Source organism: Hemicordylus capensis, chromosome 2 (genome assembly GCF_027244095.1).
Source record: "Hemicordylus capensis ecotype Gifberg chromosome 2, rHemCap1.1.pri, whole genome shotgun sequence".
Classification (NCBI taxonomy): Eukaryota; Metazoa; Chordata; class Lepidosauria; order Squamata; family Cordylidae; genus Hemicordylus; species Hemicordylus capensis.
In genome coordinates this window covers 208,977,376-208,990,452 of record NC_069658.1, presented here as the reverse complement: position 1 = coordinate 208,990,452, position 13,077 = coordinate 208,977,376, and the positions used below count along the sequence as shown (strand labels likewise).

At 46.4% G+C, this 13,077-nt stretch overlaps 2 protein-coding genes across 3 annotated transcripts in view; both read right to left on the bottom strand.

The window, feature by feature from the left end:
* PWWP3A (PWWP domain containing 3A, DNA repair factor) overlaps positions 1-11,099 on the bottom strand; it is a 36,840-nt gene extending 25,741 nt beyond the window's left edge. Inside the window, exons 1-2 of one of the 2 annotated variants that reach the window (XM_053289579.1) lie at positions 10,972-11,099; positions 1,583-1,658 (exon numbers count right to left, since the gene is read on the bottom strand). The gene's annotated coding sequence lies outside the window, so the exon portion shown is untranslated. Of the gene's footprint in view, positions 1-1,582; positions 1,659-4,792; positions 4,970-10,971 lie in introns of those variants that run through there. The other variant, XM_053289578.1, reaches the window with a different exon arrangement.
* The window catches only part of LOC128342354 (calcium/calmodulin-dependent protein kinase type IV-like), a 46,665-nt gene continuing 41,653 nt past the window's right edge, over positions 8,066-13,077 (bottom strand). The window contains exon 11 of the mRNA XM_053289583.1: positions 8,066-12,916. Coding sequence (XP_053145558.1) covers positions 12,641-12,916 — 276 coding nt within the window. The 3' untranslated portion in view covers positions 8,066-12,640. The remainder of the gene's footprint in view (positions 12,917-13,077) is intronic.

The following is a 13,077-nucleotide window of genomic DNA, read 5'->3' as shown; positions in this document are numbered from 1 at the left end:
ACCCAGCACCAAATCTCCTGATGACCTCACCCAGAGGTTTCATGTAGATATTAAAAAGCATTGGTGACAGAATGGAGCCCTGAGGGAGTCAATATAACAGCTCCTGCTTTGAGGAGCGACTGTCACCAAGCTCCACCATCTGGGATCTACCCGAGAGATAGGAACGGAACCACTGCAAAGCAGTGCCCCCTATTCCCAGCCCCTCCAGGCGACCCAGAAGGATACCATGGTCGATGGTATCGAACGCCACCGAGAGATCCAAGAGGACCAACAGGGTCACACTCCCTCTGTCGATTCCCCGGTAAAGGTCATCCATCAGACCGACCAAGGCTGTCTCAACCCCATAGCCAGCTCTAAAGCCAGTTTGAAATGGGTCTAGATATGCCAGGAGAGACGGGCCCAAGATCATCCAACCAGTGTCCAGGCCCAGATGGGGTGCGTGTGTGTTTGTGGAATCTGAAGCCAGGCCTCCCTGCTCCAAGGGAGGCCTACTCGAACTCCACACAAACACAGATGCTCTCCCTGCTGTGGCTCAACAGCAACTTCAAGCATTGCAACAGTAACTCCACCTGACTATACTGACAACATGGGAACTTCAGTCGTTATTTACGTAGCATCATCTCTGTGCTTGACAGGATAAGCAAACTGGAAAAAAGGTCTCTGCTCCAAAGAACTTATGATTGTAAGTGACAGCAGAGACAGATGGGATAGGAACACTATAAATGATAAAGGTACTCAAAGCAGGTGCACCTACTCAGGATCAATTTAACAGCTCAAGTGGCAAAGCTTTGCCGGGATCATACCACCTCAGGCTACAGAAGGTTGTGGGAATGACACATTTAAGAAGGTCCAAGAGGACTCCCCTTGTTCTGTTTCCTTAATGTTCCTTTGTTTCATTCTACAGAGTGTACCACTCCTCTCAATTTCTAGAATTCATTCCAGAATCAGAGCAAGCATTAATCAGTTCATTTAACAAATTTACATCTTTGTACTACTGATGTGTACAGATAAAACACTGCAGGACAGAAAAACAATGTATCACGTGTATGATCACAAAGATTGTGGTGTGACATTTTACAGATACACAAATGCACTCTGGCACTTTGACAAAACACCCAGCTGAATCTTGACAACTTTCTTGTAGTGTGTTATCAGTGCACATTAGTGAAATGAAGAGACAGGAACTAAATACCACATTAAATCAATTTCTGCACAAAAATTCTGTACAAAATTTGGAACACAAAACAGACACAGTGGAGGATTCTCACAGAGATGACAAGTTAATCTGGAAAGCCAGCATGGTATAGTGGTTAGAGTGCTGGACTAGGACCGGGGAGACCCGAGTTCAAATCCCCAATCAGCCATGAAACTAGCTGGGTGACTCTGGGCCAGTCACTTCTCTCTCAGCCTAACCTACTTCACAGGGTTGTTGTGAAAGAGAAACTCAAGTATGTAGTACACCGGGCTCCTTGTAGGAAGGGCGGGATATAAATGTAATAAATAATACTAATAATACTAATACTACTACTAATAATAATAAAATCCAGGAGAAAGACACACATTCCAGGGTCTGAATGCTCACCTCCAGAAAGAGACTTCTCACATGTCAAGGCAACCAATGGTCCAGTCCAGCCGCCTCCAACCAGCTATTTTTCTACCTGCAGAGAGATGGGAAGGAGAGAGACAACCATTTGCCATTTTCTTAACAGCCTTGAACATGCCAACCACCACCACCACCAAATATGTATATACTGCTTTTCAACAGAAGTTTCCAAAGTGGTTTACACAGAGAAATAACAAACACACAAGATAGCTCCCTGTCCCCAAAGGGCTTACAATCTAAAAATAAATGTAAGACACCAGCAACAGCCACTGAAGGGATGCTGTGCTGGGGGTGAACAGGGCCAGTACTCTCCTCCGGCTAATAAAGAGCATTACCAGGTTTAAAATGTGCCTCTTTGCCCAGTTAGCAGGGGTTAGGACATAAGGCAGGATAGAAATATTAAACCAGGATGGCATCAAAGAAGAACTCTTTCCCACCTCCAAATTAGGGGGTCCTCAAGTCTCATTTTCCTCTTGTGGGGGGACCTACAAGTACACACTTCTTCCCTTTTGTCCACACTCTCCTCCTCCTCCAGAAAGTACTATGCAACCTATATGGAGGGGCAGTGTGCCACACTTTTGGTGCAGGGGACTGTACAAAGGAGATTGTAGCATACTTCCCAAAACAGGAGGCAAGCCACCTTCCCCGTAAAATGGTAGATCAAGCACCTCAAAAAACCACATGAAGGGGTGCATTTCATTTTGGGATGCCAGGTCTTCCCCTCACCCTCCAGCATATTCTTGACAAAGGGGGTCCCAACCTCAGGTCGCCAGATGCTGCAGGACTATAACTCCTATAATCTCCAGCCTCAATGGCCATTGTGGCTGGAGATAATGGGAGTTGTAGTCCAGCAGCATCTGAGGACCCGAGGCTAACTGCAGGCTTCGTTTCTAACTTGTATAAGTGAGAAAAGAGAGGGCCTTTTCGGTGGTTGCACCCTGCTTATGGAATAGCCTCTCCAGGGAGGTTTGTCCTGGCTTTGTCATTTTTTTCTTTTACATGTCAGGTAAAACCTTTTTGTTGAAGGCCTGAATGGGCCTTCTACATTTTGTTTTTTAAAAACTGACTTTAAAAAGTTATTAAATTGTATTTGTGTGTGTGTTTTGATTTCATGTGATCTGTTTTTACTTGATGTTTTAATGTTGTGTTGTGAGCCGCCCAGAAAACAATTTGTTATGGGGTGGCTAACAAATAACACTGTTTATTATTATCATTATCATCACTAGAAGTCTTGTGTTTACTTTAATAGGGAAAGTGGCCAAAGTAACTGACACACACAAACACACACACCTGGAAGAAAAACATACAGAATACATGCTGCAGCCAGCGTGGTGTAGTGGCTAGAGTGCTGGACTAGGACCGGGGAGACCCGAGTTCAAATCCCCATTCAGCCATGAGACTAGCTGGGTGACTCTGGGCCAGTCACTTCTCTCTCAGCCTAACCTACTTCACAGGGTTGTTGTGAGGAGAAACCTAAGTACGTAGTACACTGCTCTGGGCTCCTCCTTGGAGGAAGAGTGGGATATAAAATGTAAAAAAAAATTAATTAAATTAATTTTGAAGACCATTTGAATAAGATGTAAAAAGAGTATCAACCACATCGGACAGCAATAAAAACCTCATAAAAGAGCTGCAAAGCTCCACTGCCAACACACTGGGGGAGAGAGACGGACCCATTTCCTTTGGATAGGTCCTCCTTGCTCCAGCTCCCCACAACTGACCCCCTCCAGTCTCTTTGCTTGCCATACCAAGTTATACATGTAGGAACTAAAAACTCCTGCAGTGTCTCCCTGTGGGAAGCAAAGGGGCTGAGCTGACTGGGGGAGGGGAGTGTACAAAGAAGATCCAGTCACCCCAGAGGGAAGGGGCAACCCCCTACAACAGCAACTAGAGCCATTTCTTCCCTCTCCTCCCTCAAATGTTTGGAAGTGAAAGAAACTTAGACTCCTGCTATTGACAGTAAGTCAGTTGGGGCTACATATGGAATGTGCTCCCTGTTAAAATAAGAGCCTCCCCATCTCCAGCAATTTTTAAAGAGGCACAGAAGACACATTTATTCACCAGTCAGCGTGGTGTAGTGGTGAGAGTGCTGGACTAGGACCGGGGAGACCCGAGTTCAAATCCCCATTCAGCCATGAGACTTGCTGGGTGACTCTGGGCCAGTCCCTTCTCTCTCTCAGCCTAGCCTACTTCACAGGGTTGTTGTGAGGAGAAACTTAAGTATGTAGTACACCGCTCTGGGCTCCTCCTTGGAGGAAGAGCGGGATATAAAATGTAAAAACAAATAAATAGATTTGTAGTTTTAAATTTTTAATATTGGGTTTTTAATATTTTAAATGATGTCAGTTCATTGATTTAATGTGTTCAGTGGTTTTAATTGTAAACCACCCAGAGACACAAGTTTGGGGCAGTATAGGAATATTTTAAATAAAAATAAAATAAATATGTGGGTAAGGAAGACCCTCCCCAAAAGAGGACTAAGGTCTTACCAGTGGCGCATTGACGCCTGGACTTCAGGGCCAAAGTCCAGGGCCTCCACACCCCCTGGGGGCCCCCCAAATCCTCTCTAGGCTGCCCCAGCTGGTGTGGCTGCTGCTGCCCTGGGGCCAGTTGGGATTATTCACACCTGGGCCAGGTGCTTCAGAGATGCGGTGGGGGGGAGAGATATGTGGGATGAGGACAGGTTAAGTTGTCTGAACCCCTCAGAGGAAGAGTGGGATACACATGTAAGGAAGAAAGAAAGAAAATAAATATTTGCATAAACAAATACTGTGTTGGTCATGGGGTGTGTGTGTGTGGGGTGATGTTTAACTTGCAAGGGGGGCCCTCCTAGTGGGGGGGCTCCAAAAATGACCCAAGTGCCCCTCTGGGTCTCACCCCACTGAAAATATGGGGCCAAGCCAGCTGCCTTCCTTCCCCACACCCCATAAGGAGGGCGAACCAAGCCCCCGACTCCACAGGGGGCGCAGGTGAGCCCTATGCGCGGGGAGGGGGCTAGGAAGACCCACCCCCAGGAAGTCAACCCTCCTCCACCCTATAGCGAGAAACCTGGGAAATGAAGGGCCCACCGCCAATTGCTCGCCATGGGGGCCCATGCTCATGCCGTGGGACAGAGGCGCAGGGAAACCCCCTCCCCACAGTGGACGGTTTCCCCGGGTTCACCACCACCACCACCACCACCACCCTTACCTGGTTTCTCGGGTGGGGGAGGCCGGGGCTCGAACTCGGGACTCCCGAGGCGGCCGCCCTCGCGCCCATCTTCCTTACTTTTTAGGTCGTTGCGGCTGCTGATGACGCAACGGGCCGCACGCACCCCCCTTAGGCCCCGCCCAACCCCGACCTCTTCCTGCTCTTTCGCCTCTCAGTCTCCGCCCACCCGTTTAGGGAAAAGGCCAATCAGCGCGCGCGGGAACGAGGGCCCCCTACCCTGCTCTCGGCCAGAACGCCCCCGCCCGCGTGCGCGAAAGAGGTGGCGGGGAGAGGGGGAGAAAGAATCCAATCAGATCGCCGCGGGAAGGGGTTCGGCGGGAGAAAAGCCAATCGAAAAGCTTGTGCATGAGCGGGGGTGAGTCAGGGAGGGCTGGGCAAGAGGGACCAATCGCAATGCCGTGCCATGAAGGCGTGGGAGGCCGAAGGAACCAATCAGAACACGGCGGCGGCTTGCGTCAGTGTACTGGAAGGCAATCTTTTCCCCGCCTCCTGGCCGCGAAGGATAACGGGAAAGCCAATCAGATAGCAGAGTTCCAACCTCCTGTGTCCTTCTCTCCTGCCCGGTCATACTCGCCGCCGCACCTGTTTCCTCCAGGCGCTTTAGAAGGGATGGCTCGCGCGCCCAGCTGGAGGAGGCGGGGCGGAGGGTGGAGCGGCCAATCAGAGACGCGGCGGGCTTCTTTTCCCCGTCTGAATGGGTAGCAAGCCCGCCATTCTCTCTCCCCACACACGTGGCCTTCCTTCCTGTCATTATAGTTCCCGCTCCCCCCGCCCACCCAGGAGAATAATTTCCTGTTCTCCCTCAGAATGTCTGAAATCAAGAATAACTTGATTTACTCAAGAATATTTATTCTTGATTTAATCAAGAATAACTTGAATTACTCAGGAGTCGTTCTGGTGGAACCAATGGGGAAAATTGGTCGTCATTGCTAACTTGCCCTGTTAATTTCAATGGGACGACTCGTGTGCAATTAAGTGGGGCTCTCCACCAGTCACCGCTGAGGCCCATTCAGTTGTTGTTGTTATTATTATTATTATTACATTTATATCCCGCTTTTCTTCCAAGGAGCCCAGAGCGGTGTACTACATACTTAAGTTTCTCTTTCACAACAACCCTGTGAAGTAGGCTAGGCTGAGAGAGAAGTGACTGGCCCAGAGTCACCCAGCTAGTATTATGGCTGAATGGGGATTTGAACTCGGGTCTCCCTGGTCCTAGTCCAGCACTCTTATACCATGCTGGCTCTCAAGTTATGTCTAGCACTCATATATGACGCGTGTACAGTGTATACAGGTACAGACATCTACACGTTGGAGGGCTACAGGCCACCTGCAAGATGCCTCTGAGTACCAGTTGCAGGGGAGGAACAGCAGGAGGGAGGGCCTGCCCCTTTCAACTCCTGCCTGTGGCTTCCAGCAGCATCTGGTGGGCCACTGTGTGAAACAGGATGCTGGACTAGATTGGCCTCCTTGGACCTGATCCAGCAGGGCTGTTCTGATGTTCTTATGCTATGCTGAACCTGGGTACAGAAGTACACTCCGTATGTGTACCCTGCGTTGAAGGGCCTGTATCCAGGTTCACTTTTAAAATGAACACAGGTGCAGTCGTTCACACAAACCCGGGGATGCATGTACTGACATCTGTGCACTCGTTCAGCATAATGTCTGAATCGGGCAAGTCAAGAAGCACAGTGGAAAAATGGGAGTCCGACTAAATGTCAAGAAGACTAAACTAATGACAATGGGTACAGCAACCAGCGTCAGAACTGACAATGAAGACATTGAAGTGGTGGGTAGCTTCTACCTTTTAGAATCAACCGTCAACAGTCAAGGATCCAGCAGTCAAGAAAAACGCCACAGACTAGCACTTGGTAGGGTTGCAATGAAGGTCTTGGAAAGGATATTGAGATGCCGTGACGTGTCTACACCTACAAAGATTAGAATTGTCTGGACCTTGGTTTTCTCCGTAACACTCTATGGATGCAAAAAACTGGACTTTGAGGAAGCAAGATAGAAAAAGCATTGACACTTTTGAACTTTGGTGCTGGAGAAGACTTTTGAGGAGACCATGGCCGGCCAGGAAAACAAACCAATGGATCCTAGAACAAATGAATCCAGAATTTTCACTTGAGGCACAAATGACCAGGCTCAAACTATCATACTTGGGACACATTATGGGAAGACCCAGTTCCCTTGAGAAGAAGTCCATAATGCTATGAAAAGTTGAAGGCAGGAGAAGGAGAGGACGACCAGCAGCAAGGTGGATGGACTCCAGCACGACAGCCATGAATACACCACTGAGAGACCTGAAAGGCCAAGTTGAAGACAGATCATCATCATCCTGGAGAGAATCTATCTATGTGGTCACTAAGATTCGACACCGACTGGACGGCATTTAATCAATCAATCATGAATCAACCCCAGTTCAAGGAGATCAGTCGCCTGCTGATTTTTAATGATTTTTTTTAAAATAGTTAAAAATCAACAGGTCTTCTTAAACATCCACACATCCTACAATCATGTAGGAACACCATGAGAAATCCCAGAGCTTTCTGCCCAGCCATTCAGGAGTGATTAATATTTTTGAGTTTCCCATTGATTCCTGTGGGGAGATTACGATTTAAGTGGAAAACCTGTGAAGCAACTGAAGGCCACAGCCCCATGGCCACACTACTGAAATGCAATGCCCTGTTCTTTGGCAGTTGTTGTTGTTGTTGTTGTTGTTGTTGTTGTTGTTCTTCTTCTTCTTCTTCTTCTTCTTCTTCTTCTTCTTCTTCTTGTGTCTTACATATTCAACAGTGTAATTTGTATATGTCCAGTTCCACTCCAGATAACCTTGAAGCACAATGATTGATCTGGAAGTACTACTGTACTCTGAATCAGCCGGCATGCTAACCATTAAGCCATCACGTGGGCGAAATAAATCCATAAAGTGTGCCCTAAAGCAGACAGGCAGCTTTGAAAATCTGCTGCATACTCAAATGTATAGTTGCAGACATTTGGGGCAACACACCCCGCACACAATCCTAGGGAGGTTGCCCCTTTGATTTGAATGTTGGGGTAACAGCGGTGACCTCAGGGTGTGATTGCTAAAACTGACTACGGTTGTGTCTGCATGGTGGCTTGTAAAAGGGTCCTGTCAGCCTGCCTGGGGTGGCACCTAAGGCAAGGCGCTAACCCACCAGCCCTGCCTGTGAAAGAGAAAAACAGCACGATGACCTCTTTTCTAAAAGAATCAGGAATCACAACACAATACCCGGTTACAATTACAGATATTTTATTCATGGTTTATGCTTCCATATAGAGCACTAACACTGAAAGGTTCACCAGCAGAGTGAATCGCTAAATTATGATATTAAAAGCTAGTTGGAAAAACAAAGCTACACACATACACCCATTTATTTCCATGGAGTTGTCTTGAAGAACCACCATGATTTTGATGCGATCATTCCTCAGGACATGTCTCATCGAGAACTCTGATCTGACGATAAATAAATAACAACAATATCTATGTATTTGAATGTGCAAGAAGTGTCTCATTTTTGCTCTAGGCAACAGAGGATAGAAATCATTTTCCTTCATTCTCGTTTTGCTTGTGGAGCTGGTTACGAGTCCTCCAACATCTTTTCTCAAGCTTTTGCATCGCTGCACACATAAATTCAATTCTCCCAATATTCTGTCGAGATATTTTATTACTGGGGAAATGGAATCACCAGCCTACTGTACATCCCCAGTTAGTGGACCAACAGCTGTGCAGATGGTGGACACATACTGAGGTTGTATTCCAAGTGGAAGGCAGCCTACCATGGCCTCAAGAAAACCTGGGGCTGCATAAGAGAAGGAAATTTCCAGGCACCTGGCAGGCCACAATCCATGGCTGACAGGCTGGGTCGACAGCTGAGTGGATCACATACAATGCATCCTTGATTCAACAGCACCTTTTCGAGATGTGTCCTGGACATCACTGCAAGAAGTGACGCAAGCCTCCTCTTCACAAGTGTTCAGTCTTTCAAACACACCCTGGTGTCCATTGCTAAATACAAACATTTAATTTTGGCTTCTTTTGCAGATAGATCGAGCAGCCGTTAATGAAAACCACCCTTATTTCTTCTCTGTCGATGAATTTTAGTTTAGCCCTTTGGCTGAAGTTTGCAAGACTTCCAGAAAAAGAACTGAAATTGAATGCCTAGAAAGTCAGATTCCACAGATATCTATAATATAAATTTGCTTGGGCCTCACTCACTGACTCACTCATTGACTGACATGAAACCCTGAGACCAAACCACAAAAGATAGAAACATGCAGTTTTTGCAAGTAGGTTCCAGACCTTGCCCAGACACCCCACACCCCGCAAAAAAAAAGAAAGAAAGAAAAAGACAAAAAAGAAAGAAAACCAAACCCTGGAAAAATCCACTATTTTCCTGAAAAATCTCTCCCATTGGAAAGGGGAATGAGACCTCATAGAGCTAGGAAAAGACTAGAGTCACAGTGAGAAACGACATTGATATGCTTGCAAACCGCAAGTCCTCAATGACACTCACTGGCTGATATGAAACTCCCAGACCAAATCACAGAAGATAGAAAGATGCCATTTTTGCAGGTAGGTTTGAGACCACACATTAATGCCCCAGAAAATCCGGGGAAACTATTCCATTGGACAGCATGGGTTATGAGACCTCATAAAGTGAGGAAAATACAAATCTCAGTAACATATGACATTAATATGCTTGCATACTGCAAGCTGTTTTACTAGCATATATACTGTATATACACATTTTTTAAAATCATTCAAACCTTCCTTGAGGGTTAATGCATCAGAGGTTCTGTAGAAAAATGCAAGCATATATCATTTGGGGTCTAAATTCTACTTTTGGAGGTAGCCCCCCCCAACCACTACCATAATTTGTAAACAGAATAAAACATTTACAAAAGACATTTCCCTATTCAAAGGCCACGCAGGGAAATGAAAAACCTGCTCATAAAATTAAGCTTATTTGGGATGGAGCATGCAGTTCTAAAGGGTCCTGGACTACTTTTATATACGTGTACAAAAGTTCTGAGCTTAATCTGGCATCAAGATTTGCTTTTCTCTCCAACATTCACTCTTGCTCCAAAGAAACCATCTTGGACCTTAATCTGTAATGCTTTACTGTCTCCTTAATCTGCATATAAAGTTGAACATCAATCTTTCTCACCCATCCAAGGGTGAGTTTAAATAATGAATGTGGATTTGTCACCCAGATCATTTTCCATAATGGGGTTTGTATTTTGTCCAAGTGGTTGAGAATACTCCTTACTACATCTTAGAGAAGTCACTTCCCCACTAAAGCATCTTCTTCCATGCATAATCTAGTTGTCCCTGAACCTTCAGAAATGGGAAATCTGGAGAAGCAGGTCCCACCATGGACATTTTCAGCTCGTCTTCTGTGCTCTTGCAGTGTTACTATAATGCTGTTTTCTGTAGATATTGAACAAAACTGCACTCTAGCGACCCCTAGGCAGAGAACACAGGCATTACAATGCATGAGAAGATTTCAGGCTTGTGAGATCAATTTTTTTACTAGAGTCCTGCGGTCTATCAACTGGAGCCAGGTGCAAAATAGTGGCTGGGGACAGAACCCAGTGCAAAATGGTGACTTTGAGGTGGAGCCTAGGGAGGGATGGAGTTCCAACTGCACCCCATGAGCGATCAACGGGTGATCTGCATGCACAAGAACGGATCTACATCTGAGTGACAACAGACCAGGGATTTTAACAGTCAAATTTGGGTTGGAGAAGGGAAGTCTTTCAGGTTATGCTATTGTTAAATACAGAAACAGAGAGTTAGAAACCCTTTGTCGATCTACTGCAAACCATCCAACAATCTACCAGTGGATCCCCATCACCTTTCTGCCCACCTCTGCATTATAAGCAAGGGTGAGGAAGGTGAACACACTCCCTCCCAGTGAGAAAGCACATTTCAGAATGAGCCCCACCGGTGTCTGCTCCTAAACCCAAGACACAAACCAGAAAAAGATAAGCACACATCAGTTCTTTGAACAGCCCCCTCTTACTCAGTCATATCCATGATTTTCACCTCATGCAGTTTGATGGAGAATTAAAAATGCAACTGCATCTCTTAAAAGTACATTGGTTAAAGTGAGAAACACCATTGTATTTACCAGCCCTTTGATACTGTGGCCTGGATGGGGTACATTTAATACCAGGAACGGATCTTCTGTGCATTCTTCCATTTACTCATGTAGCCAGAAGCACCCTGTGTGATTTAAGCATCCTAGATGTATGAAGGTTTGGAGTCCACAAGTCCAACAAACAGAAGTTTTTATCAATATCCTGCCCATGTTCTGACCTCTCAGTGAATGCCTTGTAAATTTCCTGTTGACTGGCTTGTTAAAAATGGAACAGACAAGCTTCCCAGAGCAGAGATCATCTTAATAATGTAACCAAACACCTGCCAGATCTTAATTGCTTGTTGGTGTACAAAGTAAATAAAGGGCAGTGCAAGAAGATTTATTGGGATTCAACTCAAACCAACAGACAGCTGTTCCATTCTTCAGCACCGATGGCAGGATTATGCGGTGATGGAAACCAGCACCATTTCCACGGAAGTCTGCGAGAATAGAACATGATTTTGCTATGGAATTGGGATGGATTGAACAGCTGTCCAGGTTAAATTGTGGCCATTCTTTGCAGCTGACAGGAATTGAAGCATAGCCCTTGGATTTCAGGCAATGTTCTATGTGAAATATTTTGTCAGTTTCATGTATTTCATAAGAATATTCTCATATATTTTTGGAAATTATATAGAGTACAAATACTTAAAAATGTGTACTACTCCAGGTCTGGGAACTGGTGGTCAAAGGGACATGACATTCTCTTCCAAAGGAAACAAAGGTTATGTTCAAAGATCACGCTGGGTTTCAGCAATGCCTCCTACGATATCGGTAATGAGGTTATCCCTGTGTTCAGCTGTCCATATGATGGTCACATGCCTAGTGGGTCGCTGCTTGCATAAGAATGTGAAGATGCTTCACAGAAGACAACACCATACAGGAACTTGGTGGGAGCTTATACTTTCAAAAAGAAGGAAGGAAGGAAGGAAGGGACAGAAGGAGGATGTTCAGAGGAGGGAAGGAGGGAGGAATCTCGCCATTTTCATGGCTGTCGAGGTGCAGAAGTGTAATGCTGAGGATAAGCTCTTGTAACAGGGGAGGAGAAGGAGAAATGCTTCTTATGGGGCCTTGGGGTGTGGCTGAGTTTCATACCAATCGAGCTTCTTTCAGAAAGATTTGGGTGATCCCATCTGCTATTCTCCCAAGTCAGACTGAGGAAAGGAAGGCATGCTCCCTCCAAAATCAAATGGAATCTCCAAAATCAAAACCTGTCCTGAATCTTTGAGCTGCATTTTAAATTTGGGGGCACTGCTTTACGTTGGGGACCTTGAAATGGCTTTTTCATGGGGTCGTACCTGTGTGTTTGCTTTTCGAAAGACCAGCTACATGGCTTCCCACTCTTATGTTCTTTCTCATGAGGAGACATTGCAAAAAGAGAGAGTTTGGTGTACTTTCTAGGAAGAGGAGGTGAAAAGAGAGGAAGCGACTCCGTCAGTTGGGTTGTATGCCTTCCAAAAGCAAAGCTACACACTACTATATGATTCCTCGTGACGTCATGCATCCCCTTTCCGTACAGGTTGCTCCTGGGTCTGCAGGCTGCTCTCTCAATCCGGCAGATGGCTCTCTGGTCTACCCGTGGTGGGGATAAACTTGATCCATTGAATGAAGAGCAAAGCAGAGGCATTTTTTCCCCTTTGTGGGGGGAGGGAGGAGGGTGTTAACTTTTGCAGCCAGCGCCGTTGAGCACAACCGTGGATGTGACAGGGCAGTCAGGCTGGAAAACGTCAAGCGTCTCCACCTGGGCCGGAGGAGCTGTTGCAGCGGTGTCCAGCAAGCCGGTCCCGGAGGGCTTCTTGTAAAGGTTCTCCTCCAGGGCGAGGGCACTCCCTGCCCCTTGATCCAAGCACGGCTCTTTGGGGGCATCATGGTGGCGCCCATTCCCTACCTTCTGGTTGCCCAGCCGACCCGAAGCGACCACTGCTTTCATAGCAGCCTGGGGGGAAACAAGGCGAGAGAGGACACGGTTTTGTTTGGTTACAAAAACAACATTACTTTGCACTGCCTAAGCCATCGTTGCTATTGTGGCAAAGGGAGGGTGTCCTTGGGGTGTCTGGCGTGTGAGACCCCCATCGATGGGAGGAGAGCTGCTCTGGT